At 38.1% G+C, this 16,250-nt stretch overlaps 1 protein-coding gene across 1 annotated transcript in view; it reads left to right on the top strand.

Moving 5' to 3' along the window:
• COL22A1 (collagen type XXII alpha 1 chain) overlaps positions 1 to 1,964 on the top strand; it is a 506,948-nt gene extending 504,984 nt beyond the window's left edge. Inside the window, exons 60-61 of the mRNA XM_044684460.1 lie at positions 393 to 470; positions 1,629 to 1,964. Coding sequence (XP_044540395.1) covers positions 393 to 470; positions 1,629 to 1,816 — 266 coding nt within the window. The 3' untranslated portion in view covers positions 1,817 to 1,964. The remainder of the gene's footprint in view (positions 1 to 392; positions 471 to 1,628) is intronic.
• The last annotated feature ends 14,286 nt before the right edge of the window (positions 1,965 to 16,250 follow it).

Here is a 16,250-nt window from a genome sequence, read left to right as displayed (position 1 = left end):
TTTGAAAGCCTGTCATACAAAAAAAAATTAAATCTATTCTGCCTGACTTCAACTAGGTGACACAGTAGATAGAGTTCAGGTTAAAATCAGGAAGACATCTTCCTCAGTTCAAATCTGGTCTCAGACACATATTAGCTACATGAAGTGGAAGTCACATAACTCTGTTTTCTTCAGTTCCTAATCTGTAAAATGAGCTGGAAAAGGAAATGGAAATCCACTCCAATATCTTTGCCAAGAAACCATGAATGGGGACACAAAGAATCAGTCATATGTGACTGAAACATTTAAACAACATTATGGAACTGTAGATACAACAATAGTTAAATTCAATGCAGAAATAACAAAATCTATTAACAACAATTTCTCCTCCTTGCATATATCTTTCTTCCTAGGTGAACGAGGTCCAAAGGGTGATCAAGGAGTGCCTGGAGTTGGCCAACGAGGAGAAATAGGACCTCCTGGAATACCAGGTAGGTTTGCTAGCCAGAGTCTCATAGATGAAGATAAGTAGTCACCAGGGGAAAAAAAGAGCTAGAATAAAGGCAATCATAAATCAGACAATTATAGTACTTTTGCAATATCATAAGCAGTTTAGTATAGAACAGTGAGGATAGGTTCTACTGAATCCAGATTTCTCCTTAAAGATTTGCCTGAAGCCCTCATCCCTTTTCTTTCTTAAATATTTGAATTGCTGTCCTCTAATAAAATAATGCGGTGCACTGGAGTAAATACTAAATTAGGAATAAGGAGACTCAAGTTCACCTCCTATGACCCTGAGTCTCCATTTCTTCATTTGTCAATTAAGAGAGTTGACCTAGTTGATTGCTAAGGTCTCTTCCAACTTCAGAATTCTATGTTCTGTGGTTTCTTCCTTCTCCATAATTCTGCACTTTTATATATTCTAAACTCCATTCCACCTATAACATTTCTATGATCTATATCTATTCCAACATTTCTTTATGTGAATATTCTATATCCTGGTTTTATAAATTTTTTGAGGATCCTCCCCATTCTGACATTCCAAATCTAAGAGGAAAATTCATTATTAAGAATCATTTGTCCTTATTTGCTAATTGAGGATGTGGTATTCTGAGTATAAGTATACTTTGTTCAGAACTGGAGATAAAAAAGATGAATGAGGCTGGTTATTCCATGTGCGTATGTGTTTATATTTGTGTGTGTGTGTGTGTGTGTGTGTGTGTGTGTGTGTGTGTGTGTGTNTGTGTTTATATGTGTGTGTGTGTGTGTGTGTGTGTGTGTGTGTGTGTGTGTGTGTGTGTGTGTGTGTTTTAAACAAATCCCTGTTCTGAGATTTTAAAAAATGTTTATTTCTTTCCCCTGAAAACAGAATGCTTAAATTATTTCAGGATTCAGACTTATTAGTTTCTGAGTAATTGGAACTTCTATTTATGTTGCTTATGGTCAAGTGAGTCTGGCAGAGAGTTGGTAATATACCTACCAACAATACTCATGTCTTGAACATTTGAATATTGTAGGTTTAGCCAACATTTGTCTTCTTGATTGGTTGAATAAATACAACATCTGGCTGTAAGAACAGGGATCATTTTTTTTTCCTCCTGGAAGAAACCTTATTAACTAATCTATATTTCTTTTGTTCCCTGGTCTAGGTCAGCCTGGGGAGCCTGGCTATGGGAAAGATGGCATTCCTGGGAATCCTGGTCCTCAGGGAGAAGCAGGACAAGCTGGCCTCCCTGGCCCTCCAGGGCCCCCTGGCCCCAGTGGACAGTGTGACCCCTCTCAGTGTGCTTACTTTGCGAGTCTCGCAGCCCGGCCTGGTAATGTGAAGGGACCCTAGAGGGTACCTAGAAGGCCAAGGAGACTTGGGAAGGATTTTCTGAAACTTGAACTTTGAACTAAAAAGGAAAACCAGCAGGCCCCCTGGGCCATGATGTCACTTTCTATTTGTCATGTGAGGTTTTCTAAATGATTAAAACCAACAGATGCTGCCGGTCGGTCAGATTATTATTATTATTGTGATTATTAATATTATCTTTAATTATTATGATGATTATTTCATATCCTCTATGTGAGATGGGAGGGATTTATTTTCTCATCTCTCATGTCAGAGCACATGGTATCTTTTTTTTCCCCCCTAATTTGTATCTTTGTTTTATTCAGATTGGCAATCTGGTGTCTGCCTGCCATTTTTAAGAAAATGTTTTCTCAATTCTTTCAGCCCCAGAGGGGAGAAGCAAGAACAAAAGGAGAAAGTTGAGAAGTAGATTGAAGTTTAATGTCAGGGAAAATGTCCTAACAGAGTTGACCCTAAGAGAAATGGGCTATTAGGGGAGGGAATGGATTTCAGTCATTAGAAAATTTCAAACTGAGGCCGGATGGTCATGTGTCCAGGACAGGCTATGTGGTATAATGGAAAAGGCACTGTATTTCGAGTCAGATCAAAGGGTATGGGTTCAAATCTCTGCTCTCTTAGCAGCTTACTACCCATATGACCTTGACTCATCTATAAAATGAAAGAATATGACTAAGTCATCTCTCAAATGCCTTCCAGCTTCAAATCTCATTATAGAAGGGACTAGTGGACCTCTCAGGTCTCTGATTCTTTTCTTGGTGCTAAGTATTTGGTGGTTTCCCATATATGTCAACACCATCCAGAGGGGATAGTTAAAAGGTAGTTGTCTACTCAACTTCATAGACCCTTAATGGTAAACTTTAAGAAAACTACCGCTGATGAAAGACCTAGATGCAGGAGCAAGAGGAAGAGGAAAAAGATATTTTGCTAGGAAAAGAAATGGACACACTGATGGAAAACTTTGACCTTTCCTAATGGACTTCTGGTATTCAGAGAATGAAATAACTCTCCAGGACACATAAACTACAGTACATCTGATTCTTTATGCTCACATAGAATAGATTTTTTTTAAATTCTTATAAGGAACTTACTAGCCTTTCATGGAAGTGACCACAGAGAGAAAGGCCACATGGAAGGAATTGGGTACAAAGAAGGACAGAATTTAGATTTTTGCCCAGTAATTACCATTTGTTCCTTTAGGCTTTCACAGTAAATCTATGGACTTATATTTACAGACTGAGTTTATATGGCAATCTCTGCCTCCATAATTTCTGAGATTCTGGGATAGCTTTGAGATGGGGATGGAGCGTTTAGAAATGTGAATGGAGCCAGGGAATAGTGATGATAGCAAATAATTAAATATCGCTTTAAGATTTGTAAAGGTTGTAAAACTCACAGCCTTAACCTCTCAGTGCCTCAGTATGTCCAACTCCAAAATAGATAGTTAAAATAATATGGTTGAGCATCATATCTTTGAATATATGTTTCTGTGTACATAGAAAGTACAACTGCTTTCCCATATATGAGGCTGAAATGTAAATTCCTTGGTTTGGAGACTGAAGGAAAGAAGGAAGGAAGGAAGGAAGGAAGGAAGGAAGGAAGGAAGAAAGGAAGGAAGGAAAAATGAATCAAAGAAAGGAATGAAGGAAGGAAGAATTTATCACTTACTATATGCCAGATACTGTGCTAATCACTTTACAAATATTATCTCATTTAAGCTCCCAACAACCCAGGGAGGTAAGTGCTATTGTTATCCTCATTTTGCAGTCAGGAACTCTGAGGCAGACAGAGGTTACTTGATTTGTACAGATTTACATAGCTAGTAAGTTTTTAGGACTAGATTTAAACTCAGGTGTTCCTGACTCCAAATCCAATGCTACTGAATCTGTCTCTAAAGCATCTGAGTTATAATCTTCTCTCTGCTCATTTACCAGAAGGGGCCCTAGACACATCCTCTCTAGGTCTCAGTTTCCTCCTCTGTAAAATGAGATTGGATCAGATGATCTCCAAGTCCTCTTGCAACTCTAAATCCTGTGATTTTTGAGCCTATGTTTGCTCAGCCCTTGAGGGAAAATACCCTTTTTTTAGACATAGAAAAGCTATTCAGATGCAAATTATTGTGCAGACTCAGAGGGCTAATACTGAAGCAAGACAAATCAATCATTTGCTTCACTAACACACTGGGCCCAGGAACACAGACAGCTGCAACAGCCCCAGTGAGATACCTGTGGTCTAAAAGAATTCCTGTTCCTTTTAGCCATCGGTTATTGACTTAAGCAATGGGAGCAGAGCCTTTCCAAGAGAGTGGCAAATTTTTTCTGCCCACGTATTTTTAATGCCTGCTATGATCAGAGCCCTGAGCTCAGCTCCACAGGAGGAGATGCACAGATGAATAAGACACAGATTCCGTGTTTAAGGAACACAGAGGAGAGAAATGACAAGGACATAAATAATTATAATACAGACATAAAATAAGAAATACTTGGAGAGATTTAAGGGGGGAAAAATTGCCAGAAGCTAAGAACTCTAACCCTGGGTATGCCACTTTTAAACCAACTTGAAAGGTCTGCTAAGTAAGGACTCAGTCACTCATTCTTTGAATAGAAATATAGTAGAGTTTTCTACTGTATGCCAAAGGAAACCATGCAAGAGAGGCTAGTTGACCACTTGGCAAAGATGTTGTAGAGGGGATTGGCCAGATGACACAGTCTCTTCTATGTGCCTAGATTAGTGCCAGGGGCTATAAGGCCCCTAGAATGATACTATCAACCATTCTATATTTTTAAGAATCTGTGATTTCTTCAATGTAGGGGTTTCACCACCAAAGATCACAGCTCTTCTCTTCCTTAGGAGTTGGCTTCATGAATTGCTGTGACCAAGAATATTCATCCCTTGGTGGCCAGCTTTCTCTAGTGATGAGTCTTTCTGCATTTTGCTGGGTTGGACTAAAATGGAGGTGGCTCACTACAACTGGTCCCAATATTTGCCTTTGAGGCCCTTTCAAGTTAAAGGAAATTGGCAATATTGATACTCCACTGACATAGCCTTTGAGAACTCTTCCCATCTCCTATCAATACCACAATGAAGCATCTGGAGAGGATATTGTTAGAGAAATAAATTCTAAATGATAATCCCAATACTAATAATGCCACCTTCCTAGTAGACAGTGCTTCAGGTTTTTCAAGGCCTTTTCATGTCCATTATCTCCTATAATCCTTTCAAACAACCTACCTTGAACATTAGTAGTATCCCTGCAATACCCTTTAGTTCCTTCATTTCTAAAATGGGTACAATCATGTCTATACTACTTATCTTTCTGGGTTAATATAGGAAAAACTCTTTGCAGGCTTTTGCTGCTAAACTGTTAAATTACAGAATTAGGTGAATGGGCCAGTCCTACCCTAATGCCATTTCAGACACTTAAAAGTCTAGGAAGGTTTTTACAAAGCCCTGCTATTAACTTAATTGGAATTTAAGTAAAAGGCATTATGATGCAAAAGTCTGGTGCTTCAAGCTGTGTTCCCCAATTCAATTCCACAAACTTTCCCTGAGTTCCTGTTCTGTGCAGACCCCAAAGTTAACACCACTGGCAGCCAGATGAATTTAATGAGGCCATTGCCTGCCCTGGAGAAACTTATTTTCTAGCAGAAAAATCTAATACCTCCAATACAAAGCAGAGCATCTGATTTTTATGAAAAGTATATACCAAGTAGCTTGGGAATTCAAAGAATTTGGATCACCAGTGACAAGCATGGAAACTTGCATGCAGTAGGCACTTAATAAATGTTTATTGAATTTAATTGGATGATTATTTTTGATTGGCAGAAATCCATAAAAAGTTGCATGAAACACTTAGCACAGTGTCTGGCACATAGTAGGCCCTTAAAAATATTTATCGATTGGTTGACTAAAGGAGATACTGTTTGAACTGCATATATGATATGAAGGAGATTTTTATATAATTTGATATTTAATATAAAGGAGATACTGTTTTCTTTGCATATTTGAGCACTGGGAAATGCCTTGGACTTGAGAGTCTGATGGTCTGCTCTCAACGGTTAGCATTTACCCTTCTTCCCTAATAGCATGGACAAATTCACATTTCCATAATCCAAAGCATTTTCCTCACTACAGTCCTACTTGGTATTTTTATCCCCATTTTTCAACTAAAGAAATTGAGATTCAGGAGAATCCTGGCCCATATTTAATAAGTGTAAAAGCACGCATAAAATGTTAGAGATGGAAGAGATCTTAGAACAGAGGTTGTTAAAACTCAGATACCTTAGTGTACAGAATGTCAGAGATGGAAGGGACCTTCCATTAGAGGATATTAAAACGAAAAGAGACGTTAGAACAGAGAATGCTAGAAATGGAAAAGAGCTTAGTTTGACTCCCCCATTTTATGGAAGGGGAGGCGGAGGCACAGAGAGGTGCTAGTGGCGGGGGGCATGAATAGAATACAGATTTTTTGACTGCCCTGCCAAGCACCCTTTCTGTTGTTTCATGATATCTGCTCCTTACTCTATGTCCAAAGCAGGAAGGACCTTTGCTATGAATATCAGAATTTATTTAAAGATGAAATTTTGACCCTTAGAGACTGGCTTTCAGTTAGGGTCTGAGGTCTTATCATTTAACCCTCACCTCCCCAAAGTTTTACTGTGCTATGCCCATAAAAGTCAAAAGGACTGGGGCAGCTAGGAACCTCAGTGCCTTGAGAGTCAGTCTTAGAGACAGGAGATCCTGAGTTCAAGTCCATCCTCAGACACTTCCCAGCTGTGTGACCCTGGGCAAGTCACTTATCCTCCATTGCCTAGCCCTTACTACTCTTCTACCTTGGAACCAATACACAGCATTGATTCTAAGCTGGAATGGAAAGGTTTAAAAGAAAAAGTCAAGAGGATTAAGCTGATGTGGCATGCCCCAGGTACCTGAAGACCTGGCTTACTAAGACAGGAAACTACACAGTAGAAAGACAGAAAAGCTCTAAAGGAGAGAGCAGAGACACGTTATACTTGTCAACTTGTTCCCCATCTCTCTCAGGAATCTCCCAGCATAGCCACTTGCCTCCCTCAAGGATTCTTCCCAGAGGCTAGCCTTGGCACCCACAATCTTTGGAGATCACAGACTAATCCAGGACCAGTCTTGTTACTCCTTTACCTCCTTTTACACCACAGGTTAAGATGCCCAATATTGCCAATAATGTTAGAATGATAATTATAGAAGTCCCCCTTGTCATGTTCATAAAGCATTTTCCTCCAAGAAGCCCTGGGAGGTAGGGAAGGCAGGTAGGGTGATCCCTGTTTGTTTTTTTAGAAGATAACCCTGGTGTTTATGGAGGTCAAGAGACTAGCCCAGGATCACGCAGCCACTAATTATTAGCAAGGCTCGAACAGAGTCCATTGCATTATCCCTTATTCTGTGCATCTTTCATATCCTCAGTATTCTAGGGCACAGACATACAGGCTTTACTGGTGACTGCAAAGCTTCTGTGAGCTGGGATTTTGTATTTAGAAAGAGGGAGGGTGGAGTTGGGCATATATTTCTGCAAAGGATGTGTTAATGCTTTATATCTAGTATATGAATCTTTCTGACTAAGCATAGGATGGAATACCAAATGTTTCTCTCTTGCTCTCTTTCTTGCTTTAAAAAAAATCATCACTCATGGGAAGGAGAGTGTATTCATTAAATTATTGAAGTTTGTATTGCTTGATATTTGAATCTTCAGACTTTTATGGCTGCATCCAAATTACTGTCTTTTCTTCTCCCTTCCATTTCTCCTTCCCCATCCCTTTACCCATACCCCTTCTTTCCTCTTTTCCTTCCTTCCTTCCTTCTTTCCTTCCTTCCTTCCTTCTTTCCTTCCTTCCTTCCTTCCTTCCTTTCTTCCTTCCTTCCTTCCTTCCTTCCTGAGATTGTTTTCAATCTCCAGTCATGGTGCTATTTTATGAAACTGTGTTTCCCACTGATTTCTGTTGTGAAACTGAGTTATTAAAATTGTATAAAACCTAAACACTGACTGGAAGGTTTATTCAGACATGATATTTGGGATACCTTGAACAAACTACTTTTTTGGTCCTTTGTTCCATAGTCATTAAAATGAGGGGATTCATCTAGATGACTTCTAAGGTCTAAATACTGATCTTGTGAACTGTGAAGTATTCGAGCTAGGGTTTGGACCCATTATAGTAGAAATATCTACCCATTAAGTTCATGTGGTAAATTGTTGATCAGTTATTCAGCTGTGACTGACTTCTTGTGAGTTTTTGGACCATACTATCCAGAATGTTTTCTTGGCCAAGATGATTGAGTAGTTGTCATTTTCTTCTTCAGTGGATTAAGGCAAAGAGAGGTTAAGTGATTTGCCCAGGGTCTATCCACTGAGCAACCTAGAGGTAATAAGATAGTTCAGTGGATAGAGAACTGGGCCTGGAGTCAAAAAGACCAAAGTTCAAATCTGACCTCAGACACTTACTAGTTGTCTTTGCCTTAATCCACTGGAGATGGAAATGGCAAAGTACTTTAATAGCTTTGTCAAGAAAACTCCATGGATAGAATCAGTATGCAGTAGTCCATCGGGTCCCAAAGAGATGGACAGAACTGAACAACAATAGTGATGTGGTGGGTAATTTCACTAAATATATATTTACCACACTAAAGAAATTTATAGAAGTAGAAAAGTGGGCTTTCTTGTTCTGTTCAAAAATAGATTCAGGCCTCAGAGAAAACCCGAACAGATTCTGACAAGGCTTCTTATAGGCAATTAGTGAGATCAAACTCAAGCTCACAGTGCCAGAGAAATAATTATTTTATATACTATCATCTTGTGCCTTTTTCTTGGGCCATAACAATTAAAGAAAAGATAGGTTCATAATTCCATGCTTTTTTCCATGTCATAAACATTGACCAAGGAAACAAACTTCATCCAACAGACTCTCTTGGTAAACTAAGTCAGGTTACAGATTAAACTACATTTAGAGGATTCACAAATAGGCTAATTGAGGAGAAAGACTGAGGTGTTGCCAAAATTTGACTCCTTGACTGGGGAATTGAGATTCTTCCTCTGATTTCTTAAATAAGGAATGTTTAAGGCTTAAGTAACTTTTACATCTCAAAAGACAGGTTTTGGTCAGGTGAGGATAATATTAACATAGACTTTAAGTAAACTAAAATTTACTGGAGGAATAAAAGAAAACCAAAACTTCCCACTACAGCCCCCTGGACACCTAAATCCACACCTAAAATTCCTGTCGCTCCATATGAATAGCCTGTGATCCTAATTGTACTGAAGGGTTTCTTCTGGCATTCTGTCTCTAAGGTATACTTCTGAGGATCAGAAATAGAATAAGATAGTGGAAATCTTGGGCTGGAGGTCTGGAGATATGTGTAATGGTATCCTAAGAGATTCACCTTAGCTCCCTGGGGGCTAGATTTCACAATAGCCCAGCTAATCAGGTGTCTCCTAGGCTTTGTCCTGAACTCCCTTCTCTTCTTCCTCTATATCAGTGGTTCCCAAACTTTTTTGGCTTACCGCCCCCTTTCCAGAAAAAATATTACTTAGCCCCCTGGAAATTATTTTTTTTATTTTAATAGCAATTAATAGGAAAGATAAATGTACCTGTGGCCATCACCACTTCCCCTGGATGGCTGCAGCACCCACCAGGGGGCAGTGGCACCCACTTTGGGAATCACTGGTCTATATTATCTAACTTGATGATCTCAGCAGTTCCCCTGGGTTCAATAATCATCTATATTCAAAAGATGCCCAGATCTTTATATGCAGCCCTAATCTCTCTCTTGACTTCTAGTTCAGTATCACCAATTGGCTTCTGGATAGCTTAAATTCTCTTCCTGAGGAAGGGTTGGGAACAAGCTTTACTAAACCTTTATGAGGTGTCAGGTACTGGGCAAGGGGCTTCCAGAAATATTCTCATTTGATCCTCACAATAGTCCTAGAAGAAAGTTGCTGTTTTATCCCCATTTTGCAAATAAGGAAACTACGGCAGATAGAGAGTAAATGACTTGCCCGGTATTACACAGTTAGTAAATGTATGAAACAGGATTTGAATTTTTTGAGTCTTTCAGAGTCAAAGTCCAGTATTCTATCCACTGGACTACCTGATGCTGAAGGGGTACAAAGTATCTTCTAGGGAATACTTAGAGAAAATTAGCACCTACTAGATCAACTCAGGGGATTTGATTTACTACATTTTCCAGTCTGGGCTGATGCCCCCATTTTTAGCCAACCTGGTATTCCCTTACTCTCCAGAGCTCACGATATTCATGCCAAAATTACCAAACCAGTATAGCCCACTGAAGCTCAGAACTGTCAAGCATGAGATCCATCAGCTTCAGCCTCCCCGGTAACCGGGATTACATGTATGATTAGCACATCTGGTTCTCCATTATCTTCTACAGATCACTGACAGTTGCTCAGTAATCACATCTGCCAGTTCTTTGAACCCAGGGGAATATACCACATCTTGTCCCAAATTCTTTTAGAGGAGCCACTCTAAGAGGACATGGTCCTTCCCTTTCAAAGGTGTCTTCATTTCCCCTTCAGCAAGAAGCCCTTCCTTATTACTTAGAATCAGAACCAAAAATTCCCCTCTTTATTTGTTCTACCTTTACCAAGGTACATCAGACATTTCTCATATGGCATGCTTTTCAACAGCAATTGCTTTAGCAGATGGCTAGATATTTAAAGACCCCATCAATATTATAAATTGCCTCTTTTCCTGCTTTCAAATATGCTTCTAGAATTCATCATACTTTTCTTCTCTTTGGATAAAACATAAACTTTTTGTACTGGCATTGAAAGACTTCTACAAACTAACTACAACCTATTCCTTATTTCACATTATTTCCTTTTGTGTAATCAATCTTCAGTTCACTGCTCATCCTCCCTATTCTGGTCCTATATCTTTTACTCAGAGTTTCCTATTTCCAGATTTTGTCTCTTCTACCTATTAAATTCCTCTTGTCCTTCAAGGCCTAATTCAGGTGATGTGACTTCCATGAAGTTTTCCTTGATTTCCCACATGAAAAAGATCTCTCCTTCATTGATTTCCAGGTATTACATCACACTCCCATATCATAGTTTTGTACACACTTCATTCCATCTTCCTTCTATTAAATCACTTAACTGGCTCCAGGATGCTGTGGCAAGGACAAATGGCAATACCTCAGTAAAAATCTTGGCAGATGGGCCAAACCAGGTTGAGGATAATCAATGGGACATAAAACCATTGGTGAGTTAGAGAGGTGTCTCCTCCAAGAATGTGAAGACTACCTCAAAATGGGCAGCTGAGATCAATTTGTTCATTCATTCAACATTTATTGAGTTGAAGGTCCAAGGCCATGAAGTTATCTTAAATAACTTGGAATTTGGTCAGAAATTGAAGACATCAAGGTCACCCGCATCCTGGGCCTTCACCAGTGGTCCTGACTTTCATCTTGCTCCTGGACTTCAATGACTTCAGAAGAGAAAGAGAGACTGACAACTTTGTATTATTCTGCCCCATTTAAATCTAATTCATGCACAAGTCAAGACATTAACCCATGATGTCATTGATTCTCTTCAAAAAGGAAGGGCAGGGGGCAGCTGGGTAGCTTAGTAGATTGAGAGCCAGGCCTAGAGACAAGAGGTGTTGGGTTCAGATCTGACCTTACCTAGCTATGTGACCCTGGGTAAGTCATTTAACCCCCAATGCCTAGCCCTTACCACTCTTCTGCCTTGGGACCAATACAAAGTATTGATTCTAAAGTGGAAAATAAAAGTTTAGGAGGAAAAAAAGGACAAACAACAATAATAGATCAGTGGTCCTCCAAGTTTGCTCTGTGAACCATTATGAATATCCAAAAAAATTTCAACAAATCCTTATAGTTAAAACTATGTTCATAACTATACATAACATGTATAATTAAATGTTATATATCATTTGCCTATTAAAATACTCCTCCCTTTTCTAACTAAAATTTACATGCTATTGGATTTTCTTCTTATATTTCAACAAAAACAACAGATTGAAAGTCAAAGCAAATATGAGCAATCTTACTGTCATCTATTAAGCCAAATATTAAAGATACTTGCAAAAAAAAGTAAAACCATTACTAATATTTTGGAAAACATGATAATTTTTCATTAAACATGTAACTTATGTCAACTTAAATTGGATTCATTAGTACTATTTTAAAGGAGTTAATAAATATTTTAAAAATCTATCAGTTTTAATTTCTAATATGATTACTAGTATAAATATCACCCATATGGATAAAAAATCTTTGGTGTCTTCAATAATATTTACATTATGAATTAAAGGAGTGTTGAGATTAAAAAAACATTTGAGAATCACAATATTAGATTGTAAGCTCCTTCCTTATCTACAAATCAAAGGAACGGGCAAGCCCTAAGATCAGTGATTCCCAAAGTGGGCGCCACCGCCCCCTGGTGGGTGCTGTGGTGATACAGGGAGGCGGTGATGGCCACTTTTTTTTTTTTTTGTATTACATTCTATTCTGAGTTCAATAAATAGTTTCATATTTTCCAGGGGGCTCTAAGTAATATTTTTTCTGGAAAGGGGGCAGTAGGCTAAAAAAATTTGGGAACCACTCATCTAAATGATCACTAGGTCTTTCCTAGTTTTAAGTCTTTGATCTTTTGGTCCTTAATAAGAGAGATTAAATTGTTTTTGTTGCCATGTCTCTAGTATTTATCAGAAGATTCCTCTTAGACATTTTGATTTGTTTGGGGCTGGGTTTTTTTTTTTTGTTGTTGTTGTTTGTTTGTTTGTTTGTTTTTGAAAATTGAATCCCTGTGTGGATCTAATCCACCCTGCTTTCTGTGCTGTTGTTATTATTGTTGTGGTTCTGTTGTTTCAGTCATGTCCAACTCTTCATGACATCATTTGGAGTTTCCTTGGCAGAGATACTGTTGTGGTTTGCCATTTCCTTCTCTAGCTCATTTCACAGATGAGGAAACTAAGGCAAACAGGGTTAAGGGACTTGCCTGCGCTCACACAAGTATTAAGTGTCTAAAGACTAGGTTTGAACTGAGAAGATGAGTCTTCCTGACTCCAGGACTAATGCTCTCTCCCCTGGGTCACCTAACTGTCCTCCTATCCTATAAGGTACTTAAATTCCAGAGTTAGGTCTTATTTATCTCTGATTGCCCCTAAGTACAGGATCACACACACAGTCGGAACTCAATAAATGTTGAATGAATAAATAAGGAAGTAAAAGAAGCTATTATATTCTCAGACTGTGTCATGGCAACACTTTGTTCTTTAGCATCTAGAACAGCTAATGACTAACACACCCACTCAGTGTGTACCTTATTTATCCCAATGAAAAATATATAGATATTTATACAAATAAACTAACACATAATCTCAGACAGCATTCTATAAATAATAGCAGTATTTTCAATTCTCGGTGACAAAGTCCCACCACAGTGCCAATATACTGTCATGTCTTCCAAGAGCCTCCCAGGAGCTCAGCCAGGCATTCAGAGGCTGCAGCATCTCCAAGATGAGATATTCTAAATTTCTAAGTGCCAGAGCACCTCGATATGGAGCCCAAGGTCCAGGCATCTCTATGCCCCAGGATCTAGGAGGGAACCTCATTTCCCTTGTCCTCAAAAGGGCATTGAGTCCGTGTTCAGACTTTAAAGGACCAGTTTAAAGTCCTAGGAATGTTTTAACCTGGAAAAGAGAAGACAGGGTGAGACATATAATACACTACAATCAATACAAGGCAAGTTTATTAAGCACCTACTATGTGCCAGGTTCTGTTCTAAATTCTAAGGACATAAATAAGGAAGAAATAAAATTATCCCTTGCCTCAACAACATTAAAATCTAATGGAGTAAAACAACACACAAAAAGAAATTGAAAAGGTGGTGGGGTGGTGAGAAGATATAAAATAGGGTCAATGATGATAGTAGATAAAATATTACCCTCATACTTCGCCAAGATTATTCCCAATAAATCTTTGCTTCCACTTGCCTAATCTCAGATCTCCTAGATGTTACCCCTCAATAATCTGCCCCTTTACAATTTCTGGTGAAAGATAGCTCTTCTCTTTGCCAAGGCAAAACTCCCTATGAGGACCTTTGATCCCTCCCATTTTGCCTAGCAGAACAGTATATGGTAAGCACTTAATATTGATTGATTGATTGATTTCAGAATTTTGTCCCTTTTTTTATATTCATCCTTAGTCATCTTCCCTTGATTCCATTTTCTATACATGCCCATTCAAAATCAAGGTGATCAATTTCTCATATATTCAATTCAGTTAGTTGAACAAATATTTATTAAATGTCAAATTATTTAAGGGCAATTAGGTGACACAGTGGATAAATCACTGGACTTGGAGTCAGAAAGACTGGAGTTCAAGTCTAGCCTCAGACCTTGACTAAATGTGTAACCCTGGATTCCGTCATTTCACCTCTCTATGTCTCAGTTTCCTCCTCTGAAAAATGTGAGACTCAAATAAAACTTTTTTTACATGTTAATACAAATTTTGATAATCCATATTCTCTTCCCTCCTTCCTCATCTCCCCACTCTACAAGACAGCAGATAACATGATATAAATTGTACATGTTGTGAAAGAAGATATATACTGCTGACACTAGAGAAAAATTCATGGAGGTAATAAAGTAAAAAATGACATGCTTTTAATCTACATTCAGACTCTGTCAATTTTTTCTATGGCAGTGGATAGCCTTTACATCATGAGTACCTTGGGGTGGTCTTGGATCCTTGCTTTGCTGATTATAGTTGTCATTCACAGATGATCATCATACATTTTTGCTATTACTGTGCACAATTGTTTTCTGATTGTGCTCACTTCACTTTTGCATTATTTCATTTTCCAGTTTTTTTTTATGATGGTCTTATTGTTTCTTATGGCACAATACTATTCCTTTACCAGCATACACCATTACTTGTTCAGCTGTTCTCCCACTGATGGATAACCCTTCAGTTTTTACCACTTTGCCACCACAAAAACTGCTGCTCTGAATCTTTTTGCACAAGTAGGTCCTTCCTTTTCTCCTATCTTTGTTCTCTTTGGGATATAGACCTAATAGGATTATTGCTGGGTCAAAGAGAATGCACAATTTTATGGCTATGGGGGCATAATTCCAAATTACTCTCCAGACCAGTTGTATCAGACCCTCGCCCCATCAGCAGTGTATTAGTGTGCTGGTTTTACCACCTTTTCTCCAACATTTATCATGTTGCCTTTTTGTCATATTAGCTAATCTAACAGGTGTGAGGTAGTACCTCAAAGTTCTTTAATTTGCATTTTTCTGATAGTGATTTGGAGCATTTTTCATATGACTAAAGGCAGTTAAAACGTCTTCATCTGAGAATTACCTGTTCATATACTTTAATCATTTGCCAATTGAGGAGTGCTTTGTATTCTTATAAACTTGATTCCATTCTCTATGTATCTGAGAAATGAGTTCTTTGTCAGAGACATTTGATGTAATTTTTCCCCACTTTGTTGTTTGCATTCTAATCTTGGTTGCATTGGTGAAAACCTTTTTGATTTAATGTAGTCAAAATATCTATTTTACATCTCAAGATGCTCTTTAGGTATTGTTTAGTCATAAATTCTTTCCATATCCATAGATCTGATTGGTAAACTATTCCATGCTTCACTAGTTTATGGTATCATCATCCATTATTTCTAAATCATGTATCCATTTTAACTTTGTCTTGGTATATAGCATGAAGTGTTGGTCTCCACCTAGTTTCTGCCATATTATTTTTCTAATACTTTGTCAGATAGTAAATTCTTGTTCTAAAAACTTGAATCTTTGGGTTTGTCAAACACTGGGTTACTACAGTCATTCACTACAGTCTAGTTTATTCCACTAAGCCACAACTCTATTTCTTACCAGATTGTTTTTTGATGGTTGTCATTTTATAATACAGTTTGAGATACAGCACAACTAAGCCATGTTCCTTAATATTTTTTCATTAATTACCTTGTTATTCTTGACCTTTTGCCTTCCAGATTAATTTTATTATTTTTTATGATATAGTTATGATATAAATTTTGGCTAGGTTGATTGGTATGGCACTGAAAAGGTAAATTAATTTATGTTGATTGTCATTTTTATTATATCAAATAAAATATTTATAAAGTGCTTTATAAACTTTAAACCACATATAAATGCTAGGTATTTTATAGTTAAACTAAAATCCTCAAAAGGTTTACATTTTCTGCTTCAGGTATAAAAATATGTATATCTACACCTGTCCCTTTAGACTTCCTATTTTCCATACAGAATCTCTGTCTCTCTGTCTCTCTGTCTCTGTCTCTCTCTCTCTCTGCCCCTCTCTCTCTCTCTCTCTCTCTCTCTCTCTCTCTCTCTCTCTCTCTCTCTCTCTCTCTCTCTCTTCCCAGAGC

The sequence above is a fragment of the Gracilinanus agilis genome, chromosome 1, assembly GCF_016433145.1.
Source record: "Gracilinanus agilis isolate LMUSP501 chromosome 1, AgileGrace, whole genome shotgun sequence".
NCBI classification, from domain to species: domain Eukaryota; kingdom Metazoa; phylum Chordata; class Mammalia; order Didelphimorphia; family Didelphidae; genus Gracilinanus; species Gracilinanus agilis.
The sequence above is the reverse complement of the archived record's forward strand: the minus strand, read 5'-3'. Positions and strand labels throughout refer to the sequence as shown.